Source organism: Lonchura striata, chromosome 12 (genome assembly GCF_050655825.1).
Source record: "Lonchura striata isolate lonStrDom1 chromosome 12, ASM5065582v1, whole genome shotgun sequence".
In the NCBI taxonomy this organism is placed as follows: domain Eukaryota; kingdom Metazoa; phylum Chordata; class Aves; order Passeriformes; family Estrildidae; genus Lonchura; species Lonchura striata.
In genome coordinates this window covers 255,392-277,287 of record NC_140714.1, presented here as the reverse complement: position 1 = coordinate 277,287, position 21,896 = coordinate 255,392, and the positions used below count along the sequence as shown (strand labels likewise).

Sequence of the window (21,896 nt, the reverse complement as noted above, 5' to 3'; positions counted from 1 at the left end):
GGTAGCACTGACCACAGGTGCTCTGGAAAATGCTTGAATATTTATGGAGAAAATATCTAAGGTCTACATCTAAATTATGCTAATACACCATATCTTGTAAGCTTCAGGGCAAAAAGATTCAAACTATGCTGTTGTTTTTATGAAAATTGTAACATTTGTCCCCTATCTCAGTTGCTACCAGCACTCAGTTGCTCAGAAATAATAGATTTGTTCTCTAAACTTGTCTATGGGTGAGCATGAAGATAGAGACACTAGTAATTAAAATACAAGACATTGCTTGAGGAATGTAACTCTGATTTTCTTCCCTGAGACACTAATATGAGAAGTAAGTATATGGAACAAATTTTATATTTAGTTTTATGGTAGATATTCAGCTCTCACTAATCAAACGAGAAGGCCTCAATTGTACATGGAAGAATATGGGATTTGAGGATATTTCTGAGGCAGAGAATCCTATTTTCATTCCGCTACAGTGTTAATTCTGTAAGATCAGTGCAGAAAACAGAGATGGGAGAAGCTCTCTTTTTCAGACAGGTTTTTTTCTTCTTTTTAGTTACTTCATCCCCAGACTGTACTTAAGTGTATGTGATTTCTTCTTTACATTAGGATGCCTTTCACAGTAAAAAAGAACATGTTCTAGTATATCCTGGAGACAGAGGTGAGTTCCCTAATAGTGCAAGGAATCACTGTGTTGATAAATTTTGAGTTTTGATGGATTGTTAGAAAATACGGTAATTATTTCTAGCATATAACAAACAGAATAGTTGGAAGTGAAAAAAACAAGCTAGATAATTTCAGAGAAGTCCTTGGAAATTAAAAAAAAAACAAAAGACCCACAAAAAACCCAAAAAACCACAAAACCCAAAGAAGAAAATAAGTAGGATGTGGGAATTTCTTATAAACAGAAGTTTGAGAAATGGTTATTATTCCTTATTACATGTACTTGTTGTTTTTCCAAGGGCTATAACTGGCAGTTTTAACATTTTTCTGCATATGCAACTTGAAAAACATTTCAAGATGATAATCACCTTTTAGCAGTGTGAATTAGTCAGTTGAAGCAGTTATCCCCCAAACTTAAAAAAAAGTAAGTTCTGAACATGACTATGAAAGTCTCAAAAAAAACCCTCTCAAAAACCAAGAAAAGATTAAAAAATTTAATTTAAATGGAGGAAGCCAAACAGCTATTCTTGTTTCTACGTATCTTTAAACAAACCTGTTTGCTTTTATGAATTAGGTTTTAGTTCTTTCTCATCAACAGAAAAAACCCCAAACCCCAGATGTCAAAAACATCAATGACATTATTTTGTACTTCTGTTATCTACAGCCCACAACATTATTTTGGGTACTTTAGACAATAAATACCTATAAGTATCTTCTGGATAGGTTTTTTGTACATAGTCCTGCAATTCCATCTGTGCCTTCTCCTGGAATTTTTCTATTTGGGTTGAACTGGTCAGACCAGGGTGATCTAAAGAAACAAAACATTTCTGTATGTCGATTGTTTCCCTATACATTGTGAAATAAATGTATTTATAAGACTCTCACATTTAATTTCAATGCAATATTTCTCTAGTATTGTGATGTTTAACATGCTAGCCATATAAAGGTGAACATTACTTCCAGGCTTCAGAATTAGCTTGTTCACTTTTCTCTCTAGAGCTGTGTGTACACATAAGAAAGTGGACAAAGATTAAGCCCGTATGTGTGTACCAGGCAATGACACAGAATTTGTTTTTAACTTTGCTTGTTTAAAATGTAAACATGTGATCTGTTCTAACTAGGCTGGCTAAGCAGTATCTAGCGTTATTTTCTTGATAGATCAATGTCTTAATCTTCTTAAATCTGTCTCATGTTTTAGTTCCACCTGGCTCAGCTCCTCAGACAGAGCAAAAAAAAAGCAAATCCACAAAGTATCACTTCTCTTAGTATGCCAAAATATCTTCACTGTTGTGTCCAAACTGCTTGTCCCTTGAAATAGGAAAGGGCTACCTTGAGTTTGGATATTTTCATGCTTTTCCAACTTGAACAAAACCCCTAATAAACATAACTCTAATGAGACAATCTCCCAAAAAAAAAAAATCAAAAGAACATTTCAGGACACCAGTATCTTCTAATTAAGTTTTATTACAAAGAGAAGAATAGTTATCAATGCAAAAAAACCCCAAGCAAACACACCAATAACAATATATCTTTTTACTTCGTATTCTGTTAAGTAAAAAGTGATAAATACCTTTGAATTAAAATAAATAATATGCATTTCTGAGCAAAACATTCCCTTCTACTCAGCCTGTCAGCAGTTTTAGATTAACCTTTGTGTGTCCTCGAAACATTTGCCATCTTTGCTGAAAAGACTGCCACTTACAGTTTCTTTAATGTCCTTACCTAATAATTCCAGAAAATCTCGAGTGTCTTCTTTGAGTAAATTTTCGTATTTCAGAAACACTTAATTCTGCTTTAGCTATCTGCTGTCATTTTTTCATAACAAATGGAAGAAAGCCTGTTTACATTCAGTTTTTGAGATTTTGTGGAAGTTTCATATAAAATAGGTATTTCTGCTCATATTTCAGCTATTCCTCTTATGAGTATATTAAAAATACTAAAATTGAAGCTAATTTCTTTTTGCCACTCGGAGAATGCATTTCTTCTAATCCTTCTCACCATTTACCTCAATAATATTGCTAGTACACATTCCAGATTATTTACTACTCATAGATTCTCAGCTGAAGGAAACATGAGAATTTAATTTTCTAGGGTGGATGTACAGGAAACACCTGAGAGATTTGAACTGTAAATAACATGGGATATGCTGCTCTGAAGTTATTTGGAAAGACATATTGTGATAATCACAATGAAACAATAATTTTATCTGCAACTTAACAGATGAGTCTCATCTCAAGACATTAGTCTCGTTTAAAAAATGCTAAAGAATCAACATATTAAGGCTTATTATTTAAAAAGATATGGTTACTAAATTCCTTACCAGGGCTAAAAAGGACTATAGCTTTAAGGTATGCATATTCATATCCATCAATATCAAGCTTGGCCATGCTGTTACAGAACTCCTGAAGTTTCCAGATGTGTTCCATGACTTGCTTTATTCTGTCTCCAGAAAGTTTATCTACAAAAAGATATTGCTTACTATTTCATCTGAGCTCAAGCATTTCTAATATATTAACAAATAAAGTTTTATAAACCAAGTCAAATGATATTTGCAAGTCTTTTGCTGTCTTAGAAGCACTTAATGTGTAAGGATGGCCTGAATGATTATGAAAGCAAAGTGAATTTATAACGTTGAGTCAGACCTAGAGCTAGCAAACAGAATGTTAACTCTTCTGTGTAATTTTGCCAGGATAGCATAATCTGCCACACCAAATATTTTCCAAGTGATATACTGTTCTGAGCAAAGATTCAGAAATTATGGTGCATTATTCTACAAATGGCTACGGTAATTCTGGGAATGAACAGAAGCACAAAGCAAATGCTAACATGCAACCCTGATTTTAAATTCAAACATTATTGAATTAGCCTTTCCAAAAGTGAATGCAAGAACAGTAATGACAGTGCTACCTTCTCCTCTGTCTGTACTTTTAGGAGTGAACTTTTCATTAGCTATGGTAAATAATCTTTTCCCCATGTGATAGGGTAAATTCACTGAAATACACATACACAGTGTGTATGGAGATTCTTCTAGCATTTGAAAGATCACATTCCTTATATTGGGTTCATAATCTATCTTAAAATTCTAATTTTAAAAATTTATTCTATTTATAGATCTATTACAAGTGAGTGGTATTAGCTGCTAAACTAGGAAGGTAGAGAGTTCAATTTTGGTAAATGGAAATCCTTATATTGAACTTCATATCTACAAACTAGTCAAGGAATAAAAACATTACAGAATACATTAAGACAGATTTTTGAATATATAATTACTATCATCAAACTTCAGGAGTAAGTCAGTTTACAAGGGATAAAACCTTCCATTGAAAAACACATTAGAATAATTTTATTCCAGTTATAATCTCCAATGCTAGTATTTAATATAATTTTAATTTTAATATTTTATTTTTCTCTATACAGCTAATTCTGCATAGGATTGCTTAGACACCATGTGGTTTAAACTGAATCATTGACATAGTTTATTACTATTTTATCCATTTTCTGAAACTGCAATAAGAAGATTGAATGAATGGAAGAACCATTTTTTGCACAGTATTGACGTAAGAATGAAAGCATAATCTACATTTCTTAAATCATTAATTGTGATACAAATTTTTAGTTACTCAAGATGGATGAAGATTGACATAATGTAATGTTTTAATTCCTGTATTAAGTGGGAAAATATGGTCCAGAGAAACTCAGGAAAAGCAAACTAGAATTCCAGAGTTTCTAAGTAGCTTAATCAGTAATAAATAAATCAAGTTCTCAAATTTCTTCACTATGTTTTGAATTTTGGAGGTATTATATACAATATAACATTATAACTTTGCAGAACTGATGAATAACACTAATGATCCTCTTTTATTGGCTGGTCTCAGCAAATGCAGTGTGAGTCCAATACAGATAATAGAAAAAAATTATTTTTTTACAATATTGATGCATAAGAACAGAAGTGGAACCAGCTGTAATAGCCCTGCCACTTACTCCTCTCCACTGCTTGGAACAAATGTGGAATAGACAACTCTGTGTATTCTGAAACAGATATAAAATAAAAGCCTAACTTTGCATAGAACATTCAATATGCAAGTTTCCCTACTGATCAACTTTTCAACTTTTGCCTCTCTGTGCAGGAAAGGAGCAGCACTCTGTTGTATTTTGGGACTGTCCAGGCTCTCTTAAATGAGAAAACAAACCAAAACAAACAAAAACCAACCAACAAGAAAAACCTCAAAACCAAAACATGAAAAAATTCTGTATTCATTAAGAAAGCTATTAAAGCATACTATCAATTTAATAGTCAAATTTAAGTCTAATTTACTTTATTATGATGAAGCTAATAAAGTAGATTAAAACTTGATTGTAGAACTATAAAATATACAAAGAAGATAGCTGGAAAAATATTTAATATCCTTCAGCTATAGAAAAATACATCTGTTTTACTCTCCTCAGTAAAAACCTATTTTCTAATTTTTGCTGTGTGCACAATAATGACAGCATTAAAAATATTTTTAAATGGTACCAAATAGTATTCTATAAGTGCTTTTAACAGACATGTAAATTTAAAGTAGTTCTCATGAATTACACTGTGTTTGCAGAGCTTAAACTGCTAGTATTGTTTTCTTCCTCCTTTTAAAAATGAATATTATTTTCATGCTAATCAATCCTATTGATTGGAAGTGTCTTTAAAGAATTAAAAAAACCAGCAAATATAACAGATTTTCATCCATTCTGGATATAATCATCATTATCAACAGACCAATATTGAATTATAACATAAAATTACATACATCTTGTTAAGAATTCAAGAAATTATGTTGCTTAATGCTTCAAGGGTACTTCAAAATACATTACTCATTATTGAATTATAGTAGTATCCAAAACCATTAGACATGCAAGAATATGCTTGTTGTGCTAATTGGCAAATGCTGTGTTTTTACACCACAAAGAGAAGGAAAGTTCCGGAGGAAAAAGTCTGGTGTGGTTTGGAAGAGGATATCATTATATTAAGAGGAAAAAACATACATCTGGATGGGAAGAAAACTCTCTGAGCACATACAATAAAATATTTTAGGATGTACTGTCTTTCTCTGTAATATTAGTAAGGCATAGAAGACCCCCTTGCCTCTACAGACTCTTCTATCCCACAGATATCCCTGTGACATTGGTGCAACAAAACTGTAGATCACCAGGGGAAAGATAATTATGCCAGAAAAAGCTTCACCTTCTCCTGGCTCCTGGTGAACAATTCTGCCACTGATGGGGAAACACCTTGTGAGCAATGTTATCCAAACATCCCTGTATTGTTAGCAGTACTCGTAACATACCTTCTTGTATGCTGTTCTGGAGGTGATTGACAATCGCTCCCAGGATAGTCGACAGACTCATCACCTGTGCACACTGTGCCAGGCCTAAGGTAAACAGTTCATTCCAGCAGGCACGCACAAGGCTCGTATTACAATCCTGCCTATAAACAGCAGAAAATCAAAAAACACTAGGTAGTTTGCATATCAGCTTGGTATTGCCTTATGTATAACAATTCATAATAAGAATTAATCTACTGCAAAACATTTTGGTAACAGGCATATATTAGCATATTACAAGTATTTCAAGAAGCAAAAAGAAATTATAGACTGTGGGAAACGATTCTGGGTTATCCATGAAATGGTGCTCATTGATTCTTTAGTAAGGTATCAATTGCAAGCATTTAATTTCTACAAATTGCTTTTAATTTGGCTTTAGTTTCTACAACCACAGTAACATCAGATATTATAGTTACCCTCCCCTCTGCCACCTTCTATTTTATTCTTCAAAACAGGGAATATTGCACAGTCTTCACATATTTTAAAATATTAATTAAAAATTAAACAATATTGTAACTAAAAAGTTAAAAATATCTGGGAAGCATTCAAATCACTGCTTAGATTTATTCAGAAGCAAACCATTCAAATGGAGTATGTCCATTTACCCGAGAGCTTGAAACGCAGGTATGGACCTAGCCCAGTGCATAGAGAGGAAAAGTAGTCGTGATGCTGACTCACAAATGTAGTGTACATTAAGGTACTCTGGCATTGGACTGGGCATTGTCAGCTGCAAAAAATAAAAGTACAGTACAACACATATAGTTCAGACATAAACCAGTTTTTATCATCAGTGAAATAACCGGCAAAAACATTCAAACTACTCTCATAGTCCATCACAATCAATAGTGTGACAAGAAGTTGTCAAAAAAAAATTGTACTAAATAACTCATTACTACTGGCAAGGAATGCAAATTGACAATACAAGACAGGAAATTATATAAGAGCTCATACATCTTAAGCATTTGCTTGTTTAGTAGGACATTTAAAGAAGCACATACTTTAAATGTGACATGTGTATCTGTAAGTAGAGGTCCTTCCACTTCAATAATTGGTGTTGACTGATCTCTACTGATTACATGAATATTCCCTCCTCCTGTAGGATCCATCCCATCTGCCAAGTTATGAGCTGTTGTACCATCTGTGGTATTAAGTGCTTTAGCCAAAGTATCAAATGCCCTAAAAAAAAAAAGTAAACAATGAAAGAGTGCTTCCTTAGATCTTAAAAAATTCATAGTGCTCAAATTAAATGCTATAAAGTATTTCCACTTGGAGTCAACATACACAAGAAACCTTTAGGATGACACAAGGTGAGACTTCATTGCAATTTGGTCCCTCTGTACTCTTTGGGCATTAATAAAACAAATAGATGTGCCCACATATTTCTGGTAAAAGACCTCCCCTATAAGGGAAGGATTTCATACTGTAAATCCTGCTTGGATAGTTTTAGCCTAGTATTTGTACTAGTAAAGGGGTCTTGTGCTATGCTGGTTGTGGCTGGGATGGAGTTAATCTTCTTCACTGTAGGTAGTATGGGGATATAGTTTGGATTTGTACTGAAAACAATGTTGATAATATAGAGATGTTTTTGTTATGCACAGCAGTGCTTGCACAGTATAAAAACCTTTTCTGCTTCTTGTCCTCCCTTCAGTGAAGAAGCTGGGAGTTCATAAGAAGTTTGGAGGTGACACATCCAGGACAGCTGACCCCAACTGATACAAGGCTTTTTCCATATTTTGTGATATAAAGAAGGGAGAAGAAAGAGGAAGTGGGGGGATCTTTGAAGTGATAGCATTTGTCTTTGGAAGTAATTGTTACACATGCTGGAGCCCTGCTGTCCTGGAGGTGGCTGAACACCTATCTGCCCATGGAAGGTAGTGAATTAATTCCTTTACTTTGCTTGTGTGTCTGGCTTTTGCATCACCTAATAAACTGTCTTTATCTCAACCCACAAGTTTTCTCACTTTTGCTCTTCTGAGTCTACCGCCAGTCCCACTAGACTGAGGGAGCAGCTGTGTGAGGCGTAGTTGTCCACAGGGCATAACCTCAACAGTGCTCTTGCGCGTAGTATTCACTATTCCCCCTTCTCACAGATTCAGTGAGGATTACAGACCAGATGTATTCTGAAGAACAAAGTCCCTGTCCTTGTCCCCATCCTTGATCTTCAGCTTTTTGGAACAGTGGAGAACAGTGTGGTTTTCTTCTAGACAATAGGCCTGAACTTCCTATCCCTTAAAATGAAATACAGGCAAGCACTCCTTATCTCCCAGTATACATAGAGCCTTAAAATACTTATGACAGTAACACAAGAGTGACTGGTCCCTGGTCTTCGTTATACTCAAGCTGTTGCTGGATCATTACCCAAATAGATCACTGTAAATTCTCTTTGGATTAACAGAGCTTAAATGTAAAGAAGAATTTTGTGTTCCAATTTCATACCAGTGGACAGTATTATGGTATAGTGCTTCTTTGCCATTTGTTTTGTCAAGTTGTTTTTTTGGGAGAGGTATTTTCATAAATTTTTCTTCTGCTTTAAAGAAGGAGTAAGACATAAGCTGACACTTCAGCATCAAGTATTTTAAAATATTAATTGACTTCACTTGAAGATTTCAAATGAAAGACTTAAGAGCCTTAATTAATAGAAATAAAGGAGCATTTTCCTTCCCTGAGTACAGTATCTTGTTTTTCTCATGTGTGGAACTATCCATTATACTTCCTTTTAACCCAGCCAGCCCAGATGGACATTAATTTATGTCCTTTTCTCTCTCATGCTCTCTCTCACCCCTCCCAGAGAGGTGTTTTCCAGTTGGTGTAGTGGGCAGACTGGTCTGGTATTTGTTTATTGTCAGAGGCTTTTCTGTGTAAATAATTTTTGTTATACCTTTTGTTATTAATGTTGTTGCTATTACTGTTTCATTTTGCTGTCACTGTTTGTTTCCTAGTCTCATTGCTGTTTCCAGTAAATTGTTCCTATTTCAACCTGTGATCTCTGCGTTTTGTGCCTCTGACTGGAGATGGAGCGGGGAGCAAGTTTAAGTGTGAACATTAAACTGGAGAATACCATTCCTAAATCACAACAGTTAAGTATCAGTTCCTCGAGGTCGGGATTGAAGGCACTTGAGAAAGTATTTAATGTTTGGACTCAGGTGTTTATTATTTCTTATCTATGTTACAGTCTCACAACCATGAGTTCAGTAGCTTTTTCATTAGCAAGGCACAAAATAGCCAACTAACTTTTGTTACATGGTCTTTTAAAACTAAACTATCCAATTAAGAAAGGACACCTAGATTATTTTCCCTTTTAACTCAATAACTGATCCCCCGAAGCCCACAATGCGAACCTTTGTGTCCAATCACAAAACATCACCCAAACCCATGAAGGGGAAGGAAGAAGGAGGTAAAGAACAACCTGTCTCCACCCTAAAACCTCCATCTTGCTTCATATTTATTTCTATGTTCTAAAACCCCAAACTCTTAAGTTTTCCACCCTCTGATATTACAGACTTCTAACCAACTACACATCCATAATCCCAGTGCTATTACTTTTAAAAGCCTGTTCCATGACCTCAGGTAAAATGCAGTGTTCTCTGTGCCTTTAAGCACAGAAAGTTTCAAATTCTCAGCATCCAGGATTCCAACAGTTAAGTTCCTCCTAAAAATCTTCTTTTTGAGAAACAGTGGACAATTCTGAGTCCAAGTATTTTATCTTATTAACTTATACTGCTAAATTCAACCAACCTGCCTCCCCCCACAAAAAACACAACCAAAAACATCCAACAAAAATATCCCAGCCTTGCAAATCTCAAGCTGTGCTGGGAATTTTAATATTCCATGCTCCTTTTTCATATATTTTTCATTAAGAAAGGAAAGACTTCAAACTCTTTCTAAATCTACATTGCCAGGAGATTTTATGGCAGCACAAGCTCAAAAATAAATCTGCAGTAATGGAGACTGCCAAAGAGCAGGGCTCAGGGCACAAGCATTGCAAAGGAGAAGCTTACATAAAACACACCTGTGAAATAAAATGGCACTAAAATGTTGCTATTCTCAGAGTCTTTCAAGGTCACAAACTAGTAATTTATTATTTTTCTGATAACCAAATGCAGTCTAGCTTTAGAACACTATATTTGTCACACTGGACACAGTTCTTCACAAGAGGGCAAGAGCCAAAACTAATTTCTAACAAACTGTTTCAAACAGTTTCAAAGTAGGGGCAATCTGGCAATCTATACTGTGTCTGGTGTAACCATGCCAAATTCCTTATAATGAATGAGTGCAAGGATACACCACATAGAACAGAAATTACTAAATAAGAAGTAAATAGAAATGCATACCTTGTAATCTCACTTGCAGATTGCTCTTCTTGTTGAACTTCAGAAGTATCTCCATTATTTAGTGACTCACTGAGATTAGCAAGAGATGTTACAACATTTGCTAGTGTTCCTAAGGCACCCTGGCTTGTTTCAGCCTAAAAAGAAAACACTATATTAGTAAATCAAAATTATAGTTAATATCTCATATATAATTTTCCCCCCATTTTCAATCTTTTTGTTCTTCTTCCCCATGCACCTTTTCCTTCTTCCTGAATCCCAGGAAGAATAATGGCTATCAATTATCTTTAAATTCTATTTTAATTATCAATCCTAGTCCCCAGTGAGACATCATATTGAGAACTACCTGTGGCTGACCCTTTGCAGAAATATGCTTGCCAAAAGAAACGGCAATCCTATTGATAAATTTACTGCATTCATTCATATGGTTCTTTACACTTATTACAACCTTATCTTTTTAAGAGCAAAAACTATTTGAGACTAGGTGCAATAGATAAAGTAACCTGACCAAATTAACAGATATCTCAGAATGGAAGTGAGCCAGTAATACCTTGGAATCAGCAGCTAGGAGGACTGTACCATCATCCCTGATCAAAGGCTGCTGAATATTCACAAGCATTCCCGGATCAAGAAGACCAGCTGACCTGTTCAAAAGTGTAAGGCATCTGATGGTCAATAGTATTTTCCATTAATAAGAAGAATGTGAAACAACTTATGAGAGCATAAAAAGAATTACCAGTTTTGTAATTAAAAATTTAGTGAAGCTTACAATTTATTTAACAGGACTTAAGTCTTTCTGAAACAGTTCCCAAAAAGTAGCTGGAAAGACAGAAAGATCTTATAATTTCCAGTGCAAAACAATTGCAACTTCCCAAATGCATATCTTCTCATTTGCTTTTTGTTCAGGGTTAGTCTGCTTTAAGGAAAGCTGTTGTCATCTCAGGCTCTTTGAAGTCACCTAGTAGCTCTAAATTTATATGAGACTTCGAAGGAAGGCATGACTCTGTGTTCCAAGCAAGACATTGGCCAGCACTCAATAAAAGTCATAAAAATATTTTTTACATTCCAAAACATAGTCAGAAACAGTCCTGTAGTCAAAGCCTGCATAAAATCTCTGCTGCCTTTACTTTTGCTGCTTTGTGAACAAATATCCTTCCCCTCTCCTATATCTAATTTAGGGAGACAGTGCAAAGTCTTTGCAGTCAGCAAGAAGTTTACTTGCTACTTATGTGATGCTCCAAGTGTCCATAAACAATACCAATGCACAAAACACAGGTGAAAGACTGCAGGACATTACAGTACAAGGGGTCTGACACTTACAGCTATCATTATCAACAAGCACAGGCAGCAAATTATCATGCATTATGCAAATCTGAATCCTACATAAATAACAGAGTGGCTCTTGATAACTATAGTAGTGTTTATAGGTTTGTAATGGATCTGTAGCTCAAGAAAATTTTTAAGAGGCAAATGTCTCTGTAAGTACTTCTTTCAAACAAGAACACTGAAAAACAATTCTCTAAGAAATCTGCAGTCCAAACTTCCTAACTGCAGTGTCATTTGTTCAACAAGGAATATGCATATGAAAAATTAAACACATACACTTCCCCCATATGAAAACTGAATAATAATAGTTCTCAACCATTCATAAATTACAGTTATAAAAATGTCATATTTAACCTAGACTTTTTAAATTCTATTCAGAAAAAAAAAAAATCTTGCCTTTATTTGTAATGATGTGCATTTTCCCACCCATTGCCTAAGGAGACATCTCAGAGTGCCGGAACCACCTTGGAGTATCTTCCATATACTAAAAGGAAGCTGCTTTTTGCTGTTGTTGAAACCAGTCTCTTGGGATTTGAATCAGCAGTCACTGAATCTCCCTAACTAGTATCTTTAGGAGAAGGAAGCCTCAGTCTGCCATTTGCAGATCTAATTTCAGAGAAGTGATAACACAAATGTATCACAGCATTAGCCTACATGCTTTCTGCTTGAGTATCATTCACTTGCTCTGCATTGCTCTGACCAGGTCTCTGGCTGGACAAGAGCCAGCTCTGAACTGAAAACCACATACCTGTATGCAGACACAAAAGCTTTAGTGAGAACCAGAACCTGCATTGGCCTTGGTAATGGAAACAGATGATGTGTACATTAGAGTTCTTTTCTGTTCCCTCTGAGAGCAGAGGGGATGAGGAATATAAGGTGTGACTGCAAAGTAATATGCACAAATAATGTGAAAGATGCGTGGAACTGAAGTACTCACCGTGTCCCATCTTTATCTGCCACAAATGTTGGAGTTGCTATTAGAGGGCTTCGAAGATCTTTTCTTATATAGATTTTTTCAGTAGAAGCTGCACAGTTGGTTGGTTTTTCACGTTGCACATCAAAAGGCTTTCTTTCACTTTGAACCGCTGCATAAAGATAGAAACATACAGATTTGAAAGGAAATAATTAAAACAAAAATACAAAAAGTAAATTAAATTCCTGCACTTCTAATAGTGTACCAGCTCAGTTCAAAACTGGAAATTTAATACCAAGAGTGAAGAAATGCAGGCTCCTATGTTACTATATCTGTGAGTATGTGTATTTTTATATATACTTTTAACTAAGAAAGTCAAAGATTGATCTTTTGCTTCAAGTTTTGCTGATCTTTTTTTGGCATTTGATAGGATGGAAGATTCTACAGATTGTGTTTTCAATTTGTTTGCATTTTTTTTTTTTTTTTTACAGACACAGCTATATCTAAATGTTAGGCACATTCCTATTCTGGATGACACAGAACAATGCAAACCCAGAAGGAACCCTGAAAAAGTCCAGAGAGGCAAACTACCCAAGAGATGCAGGTTAATTCCTTGAGAGGATACTTGAGAGGATATGCATATCCTTGAGAGGATATGCATGACATAGACTTCACTCACAGCCATTAATTCCTCCCAGTTAGGGAAGAATGTTCCAAAACCCTTTCATAATCTACATTTATATTTGAAAATTGAAACTAAGTTCAGTCACTGAAGTGCTGAACAAGTGTAGCAAATTTTTAAATAAAAAATAGCAAGAAGCAATGATTTTGTAACTTTTAGAGAAAGTGAAAAGTGCATCTTTATAATATTAAAATGTTATTATTAAACATATTACAGAAAGTTATCCTCATAACCAGCAAGAATTACTTAGTTCCTGATTTTATTTTTGGTATTGTTGTTACTATTAGCAAAATTTAGGGGCTTCAAAGTTGGCATATCAAACTTATTGGCTTGGTGAATACATGTAAATTAATCAGAGGCTTAACCCAAAGCCAGTGAAGTCAATAAACATATACCCTAATCATATTGGACTAAGAAAGGTTTACTTTCTGAAACTGCAAAGCAGCAGAATCATCACAACAGGTCTAGAGTTTCAGAGGTAAAATACAACAATTATGTTCCTATTTACAGCTTAATATTCTGCCTCCCTTGAGCTCAGTGGCTGGAATTTACCCGGCTTAAATCAGATCATAAAATAACCTTGAAATTGTTTCACATAGTGCTAAATTGAAAAACAGGTGATATAAACTGAAAACAAAAATATATTGAAACAAGTGTTTCACTGCTAGCACTGGAAATATATGAAGTACGACATACAAACATGAAAGCATATTTTAAAACATATGGCAGTTTATACAATGCCACATAAAACACTGCTCATAAATTACCAAATTAACATAAAAATTTAAAAAGAGGGGAAAAAATACTAACTATTTTCTATCACTGGCTGAAAAAGCCATAAAAATAAACTAGAAGGAAAGCAGATTCTCAAAACAGAATATTAGACTCAGATTCATGTCAATCCACGTCAAAATATTTTCTCTTATAAACATACACTGTGTTTGGAACACGCATTGTAAGTGAGGCTGTAACGGGCTCCTCAAAGACAACAGTACTTGGAGACGTGGTCTCAAAAAAAAAACCACTACTGCACCTCAGAAATAAAATGGTGATGAAAGAAAGGGGCACTAGATGCTGCCAAAACGTTCTGTTTCCTTCAAGCAACATATACCAAAACAGAGAGAACACATTAACAAGTGGTAGTCCACATAATTGTTATTTGGTAGGCACAATGTCACATGGAGTACTTAACACTCACATTCCATTTTCATGCCCATCTCTAGACATTTCTTAAGCCTACAAAACTGGCATCGATTCCGATGGTGTTTATTGATGATACAGTCCTGGTTGCTACGGCAACTGTAGGTCAAATTCTTCCTTACACTCCTTTTAAAGAAACCTTTGCATCCCTCACAACTGACAGCACCATAGTGACGACCTAGGAAACATATATAATCAGTTGGAAATTACTTATATTTTAGCATAAAAATATTCATAGTAAACAAGTAGAATGCTATAAGTCATCCTTTAAATTTGTTTTGGATTTGTGCCAGTATTTTGGACCATGAAAGCATTACTATAGTCTCACAAGATATTTCTAATTTACCTATTGTCAGGAGTTTTGGTGAGAGAGTGGAGAAAAAAGAGGAAGGCTCAAGCTATTTCTGAACGTGTGGTTGATGAAGGTGTGGTTCCCACTCTGTGTAAGTACAGATACAATTCTATCTGCTGTTACAGACTATAGGATACATTTAGAGAATATATCAGCTAAGAGCTCAAGCAATTTCAGAAAACAAGTAATTTTACACCAAAATTTAAAATGCAATCTTAATTTAAATTTTCTGTCCATATTAATTCTGGTATTGTTTTAATTTCATAAACACTTGAAGAAGTAAAAGAAAGAAAAAAAGACAGAAGGGTGCCTCCTCCCTAGGATGATAGCACAGAACTAATATAAAAATTGACTAATATAAAAATTTTATCTTAAGACTCCTTGTTACTGCATGGATCTGAAGCACTGAGGAGTCACATAGTCTCTGCTTGCCTTGTTTTGTGATAGTAGAAGAACAAAATCTACCAGGAAGTGTTAAGTTTGTTAAAGAGCACTAAGAAGCATTTTCTTGGAGTAGTTATACATTTTTAGGTGACATGTTTATTTTATGGTTGTGCATCACAGTGGGGAACTTAAATACATTCTTCAAGCAGTCTTTTTCAATTACCAGGAGTAATTGAATAATTATTTTATATTTAAGCCAATTTATCATATGCTCAAGGAGAAAACCTAATATTATTCCAAACAGAGTTTAGCTATTTTTTGTGTATAGCTACAGAGTATATTTTTCCATTTAAAAACACAATTGCTTTGCCATAAGCATAACTAAAATCAGTTAAAGCACATGAAAACTAATCTCTTCATCCCAGTCATCTTTTCAAGCAAGTTTCTTCAATACCACTTTGTATGCTTCCTTACCTGATGCTTTATCACCACAGACTACACAATATTCTACTACCTGGGGCCGCTGAACATCAGTTTTTCCTAGCAGACGTTCCACTGAAGCAGAGTCTGTCACTATCTAAAGCAAAATTCCAGAATAAAAAAATGTAATTAGCTAGATATAAAGTTAAGGAGTCTTGCCTATAGAACAAGACTGGTGTATCAGCTTGAAAAGAAGAGAGGACTGAATTTATGAATATGTATGGAATGTGGAATGAAATTAAGTAGTGTAAAATGCAATTTAATGAGAGTTCTTACTGACAATAGTGAGACTTTTGAAATAGTCATATCAAAACAAATTACAAATAAAACTGCTAGCTTTGTTTATTACAAATGTTTCCTCACTTGTGCAATCAACAGTATTTTTCCCTTCTTGCAAATACTCTCAAGCAGCTGCTATATTTTAGCCTAAAACAGTTGGCTTTTAGATGATCTTCCCATCTATGTCTTCTCTAGCTATTAGGGATGTATGGTTCAGAGGGGATAGCCTTGAGCTCAGCTCTACCATAGAAACAGTTTAGCTTTCAAAGGCCTTGGATTCCAAAACTTCTGTTCTGAACATTCTATTTAACAAAAAAAAAAAATTTAAAAACCCAACCCCTCTGTAATGTCAGATATCCCATTTAGCATGGAAAAATGAATTTTTAAAAGACCTTTAATAAAATTTTTAAAATACCTATGTAAAAGTTACCCTTCTTCCTGTAAAATATTCTCTATTGTAACAGTAACAAGAGACACCAGGCACTTTCTCATTTGGTTTATTATTTTTTTTAAGACTGCTAGGAAGAAATCTGAAATTTCATGAGACACAGATTATTGTTACATCATTGGCTTTGCAAAGCTTCTGTTCATGTAGATTATGCTCAAGACACACATAAATAACATAACAGAGCTTTATTGCAATGTCTTGATACCAAATATAAAGTACGAACTCATGTAGATTTGCACAGGTGAGTTGTATCTCTGTATATCAGTGAATCTTAGACTGAGAAATCCTGGCACTTCTCACAAGCAATATCTTAAAAATTCCCTTATGTCTTTGGAACCTGAACAAGAACACACAAGAAGGGATGATAAGTGCAATGGAATACATAAGGTAGGTGAAGACTGAAGGATTTATGATTGAAAAATGAAGTCTAAAATTAGTATGTCTGATCCATGTAATGAGGTCTTAAGCAATTTAGACTTAATTTAGCAACAACAACAACAACAAAAACACCACAACAAAGCTCCATGGTTTATCTAAATATTACTGTATTTACCTGAATTCTGCCTGGTACAATGTTGTCTGTGGTGGTAAAGATAAGCTGCTTGGCATTAGATGTCTCAGGTGCTGCCAAGATCACCTTTCCTGCACCAGCTCCATCTGGACTAGCTAAAATGAATTGTTGCTTTGGAGACACAGCTGAATCCACTGCTGTCACTATTTGAATTTTCTGACCTGTTTGCTGATCTGTCACAATCTGTAAAACATTGAAGAAATTAGTGACCACAGTAGATTTTATGTTTTAAAACCTTTCATTCCATCTCAGAATTATATCAGTGAAAAATTACAAAGAAACTCTCTCAAATTTTTCTTTATAAATGGCACTATGGAGATGTCCCTCAATTAACATTTACCAATGCATTTTTAACCTACATATTTTATGTAAGATGTTACTCCCTAAAGTTATCATAAAAGATGGAATCAGGCAGCCTTATTGTTTCCCATGCTGATTCTCAAGATTCTCTTATGATGGAAGGTTTCTATTTCCAATACAGTTGTCTGGTAGCATGATCTCTATTTTGCCTGGTAGAGTAATCGTATCAATATACACTAGTATTTCATTAAAATTTATTAAGTCCTATATAATTTGCCATTGAATACATTCTGATACATTAATGACATCTTTTTATTGTCTACCAGTAACCAAGTCCCACTGTGCACCATTCCCGAAGGCCAGCTTTGTGCTAAATAGATTTATCTCCTACTGGCTCCTAAATAAGTGGGAAGAAGAATGCACTTGGAGACGATCTCAGATTTCTGTTGACAATATCTCACCCTTTGTGGTGGCCAGAGCTCAGGTGATTTGCTTTTGTAGGCAAGGTTTAACCTGTGTTAATACTCCTCACTGGCTAACTATTATATACAGCCATCAAGTCAGCACCAATACTGAGGGAAAAAGAATTTTAGTTTTCACTAAAAATTACCTGATCTCACAAGAATTAAAGGAAGTATTCCATAGTCTTTAGCATGGTTTTGTATAAAGGTAAGTACAAGGAGAAGAAAAAAAGAAAATATATGATGACAGTTGGTTAATTAATGGATTTTTACCTGAATGCGTTGTGGTGAAGCTACAGAGGAGTCTGTGGAAATTATCTGGATACGCTGAGAAGGGCTGGTCATCACTGGAGATTCAGATAGCGAAGTCTGAACAGTCTACACCTGTAAATAACATACAGAATTTTAATTCAGTGTTAAGGTACTGAGAACTTTTAAAAATACCTATATTTATAAAGGATCAGATAGCCCTATAGTTTAGAATCTAAATTTACTGGAAAGGTTACAGTCATTTAACCAACTTGGATTGGCTTTCAATGAATTATCAGAGTATTTTCTTTTTCTGGAAATTAAGTGAACCTGACAAAACCAAACCACCACTACCATGACCATTCTGCTCAAATGAATCACTGGGTAAGTACTGTATGATCCTTTAGCTTACTGAAATGCAGAAATGCCTTTTTTAAACTTTTTATTATACACTTGTCTCATTTTTTTCTTCTATAAGTAAAATGTTAAGTAGTTCCCCTTTTAATAATTTTAAAGTACTTTTGAATGACAGATTAACTTTCACACTACTTCTGAATACTATTGTTTCTTGTCCTATTCCATATCTTTCTAGACTACCAAACTATAATACAAATTTAGTTCTGAATACTTAGCCTGAAAAACACCCCTTGCAAAGCTGTTTTCAGAGCAAACATGTTAAATGTTGAATTAAACATGGATGATAACCCTTAGATTGGATATTGGGAAGAATTTCCTCCCTGGGAGGGCAGTGAGGCCCTGGCACAGGTGCTCAGAGAAGCTGTGGCTGCCCCTGGATCCCTGGAAGTGTCCAAGGCTGCAGTGGATAGGGCTTGGGGCACCCTGGGATAGAGGAAGGTGTCCCTGCCTGTGGCAGGGAGTTGGACTAGACAATCTAGAAGGTCTCATCCAACCCAAACCATTCTATGAACCTGTTATCTGGAGTAACATGTCCAAAACCAGGATGGTCACAGCTTGTTTTGATCAAATCCTCTTCTAAACAATCTTGGAATTATATCAAGATTTTCACAGCTGGACAACAGAGAACTTTCAATTTTAGCTTGCTTTGAAAAATCTTTGTTTCATATACAGAAAAGTTAATTTATGGCATAAGGAAAAACAGTTTGAATAGCAAGGAACATGGACTACAGTCTCTTTGGGGAAGCAGAGGCATTAAAATACACAAGACTTAATGAAACCATTAAGTCTTATTTACTCCTTTATTTAGTACTTTATTTACTTTCATATTTGCTCCCCTATTGCCTGTACCCCAAGTAGTTCCACATATTGTAGAAGTGTAATCTAATTTAAACATAGAATCTCCAATTTTCTTTAATACACAGGTCACAAAAGTTGCACGTTAAATGAGGACAACAGACAGGAGAGATGTAGAAATAAGAGGCGTCTTCTAATAAGTTTTCAGCTGCAGAAAACAAGACCCCTAGGAGAGGAAAAAGACTCCCAAAGATCCAGACTCTTAGAGGACACATTTAATTGATGATCTTCTTGTCTTCCTTGCCAAATTATTAACAAAGCTATGCACTCTTTAAAAGATCTAAATTAGAGCTAGAAGGTCTTTTAAAACTGTTTTACAGTTGTTCAGTTGTAGAATCCTTAGCCTTTCATTGATGCATCTTGAAACCTTACACTGCAATGTACTGCAGGCAGCTTGGAAAAAAAGAATAGTCTATTCTTCTATATTGTTCAAGGAAAATGACAGACAGACAGACATAAGGTAACTGCATGGAAATTCTTTAAACATTTTGGAACTGAACAGCACATAGTTTTCTGGGTTTGCAAAGTATGTTTAACCTGAATCTCTTGTGGCACAATTTGATGCCATTTCCTTTTGTCCCCCACCTGACTCCACCCCTCCAGTCAGGGAGTCGTAGAGATTGAAAAGGTCCCACCTAAGCCTTCTTTTCTCCAGGTCTAACAGACCCAGGTCCTTCAGCCACTCCTCAATGACTGACTCTCCAGCTCTTTTGCTCTTTCCTAGGCACAGTTCAGCCCCTCAATGTCCTTCTTGTACTGCAGGGCCCAGAACTGACCCCAAGATTTGAGGTGTGGCATAACCAGTGGCCAGTACTGAGCGACAGTCACTACCCTGTTCCTGCTGGCCATGCTGTTCTTGATCCAAGCCAGGATGTCACTGGCCTTCTTCTGGCACACCCAGCTCACATTCAGGCACTGTCGACCAGCATCTGCAGGTCCTTTCCTGTTGAGTGGCTTTCCAGCCACCCTGCCCAAAGCCTGGGGTACTGTGTGGGATTGTGGTGACCCAACAGCAGGACTCATGGCCTTGTTGAACCTGACATTGTTGGCCTTGGCCTCAATCCCCTCATCCAGATCATCCAAAACTGAGCCCTGAGGAACCGCACTAGTGACTGAATAGTGGATGTGGCACCACTCCCTACCACTCTCTGGCCCCAGTCACCCAGCCAGTTCTTAAGCCCACAAAGATGCACCTGTCCAAGTCATGGGCCGCAGCCTCACTGAGACAGTGCTGGGAGACTCTCAGGGTCAGCTGGTGAGACCCCAACAATGTGAAAGTCCTTGTTCCCCTAGCCCAGCAGCCAAAGAAGAGGTCTGAAATACGTGAAGTCGAGTTTTCAAAGATGTTTATTTCTCCTTATCTATAATATTTTCTCTCTGACCTGCCAAGGTCCGCCTAGTACAGAAGCCATGGCAGTCTGGCGTGCCCTCTTGGCACTTTTTTATATCAAAAGTTACATACAGTCTGTTTATAACAATGCACCAATATCTAACATCTATGTTGGACAGCATGTCCCTATCCTAAACCAATAGAAAAGTGTCACCATCACAGCAAGACATGGAGGACAAGAAGAAGGACAAAAAGGCTAGGACATGCCCAGATTCCTCCATCTTGTACCCCTGAATTACATTCTAAAAACCCCAAAATTCTACTTTTCCACCCTGCGTTAATTCCTCCATTACACTACTCAAACCCTTGTGGTTTGTAATTCCTCACACAGAGTTGGCAGCCTCTGCTACGGGCTAAAATTGAAACCACAGGTGTTTTTGACTTCTTGCCAGGGTCTCGAGACATCCAGTGCAGCCAGAGGGATGTCCTGGAATCAGACAGGAGACAGCGTCAAAGGCTTTGCTGAAATAAAGGTAGGCACATCCACAACCTTTACTTCATCCACAAGGTGGGCCACCTAACCATAAAACAAGATCAGGCTGGTCAGGCAGGACCTGCCTTTCCTAAACCCATGCTAGTTAGGCCTGATTCCCTGGTCCTGTGCATGCCATGTGATCTCACTCTAGAAAATTAATTTTAAATTGGCAAAATTGAAAGGAAAATACATTCAATTTCCTATAAAGCATCTTTAGCTTTAAAAATTAATTCCACAACAAAACATTTTTATGAGGCTCAAGTGAAAGCTGACAAATGGGTGAAAACAGGAAATATTTTTATGATTTTCAAAAGTTAAATTTGTTAGTTATGGTACATGATATTTTGAGAGTGTGACCATGTACTTGACAGGTTTTACAACAATAAACTTATTAACAATATACAACAAAATCCAGTAGATTTCCACTACAAAAGCTTCTGCAGCAAATCAATAACTTATTTGTTAGCATTGGTATTTTCTTCTGATTTCAAGGACTCCATAGCAAAGAAATATGGTCACTATTAAAATTAAGCACTTGACAGAAAATATAATCGTATATTGTACATCTCTCTAAAAACTCTATACTTAATTACCTAAGGGAGTGTATTTACAGCAGGGCTACACCATAAATGTTAGGTCAACTAACTGTGATCTAGCGTAGAAGAAAGTATTACTTGTATCTAGAATGTAATTGCTTGGGCTCTCAAACAAGTAAGTACCACTAGCAATAATTTCCTATGTTGAAGTTTATCGAAACTAATAATGATTT

The 21,896-nt window shown here is 35.7% G+C and overlaps 1 protein-coding gene across 8 annotated transcripts in view; it reads right to left on the bottom strand.

Annotated features, from left to right (window-relative positions):
• NR2C2 (nuclear receptor subfamily 2 group C member 2) overlaps positions 1-21,896 on the bottom strand; it is a 39,136-nt gene that overhangs the window by 9,088 nt on the left and 8,152 nt on the right. For 6 of the 8 annotated variants that reach the window (XM_021542538.4, XM_021542539.4, XM_085590221.1 and 3 more), the window contains 12 exons: positions 18,015-18,125; positions 16,963-17,163; positions 15,677-15,779; positions 14,465-14,644; positions 12,609-12,756; positions 10,896-10,989; positions 10,349-10,482; positions 7,016-7,193; positions 6,623-6,744; positions 5,982-6,121; positions 2,981-3,118; positions 1,363-1,468 (listed from right to left, as the gene is read on the bottom strand). In XM_021542538.4, the coding sequence (XP_021398213.3) occupies positions 1,363-1,468; positions 2,981-3,118; positions 5,982-6,121; positions 6,623-6,744; positions 7,016-7,193; positions 10,349-10,482; positions 10,896-10,989; positions 12,609-12,756; positions 14,465-14,644; positions 15,677-15,779; positions 16,963-17,163; positions 18,015-18,086 (1,616 nt within the window). In that variant the 5' untranslated portion in view covers positions 18,087-18,125. The remainder of the gene's footprint in view (positions 1-1,362; positions 1,469-2,980; positions 3,119-5,981; positions 6,122-6,622; positions 6,745-7,015; positions 7,194-10,348; positions 10,483-10,895; positions 10,990-12,608; positions 12,757-14,464; positions 14,645-15,676; positions 15,780-16,962; positions 17,164-18,014; positions 18,126-21,896) is intronic. The other 2 variants (XM_085590222.1, XM_085590223.1) reach the window with 2 other exon arrangements.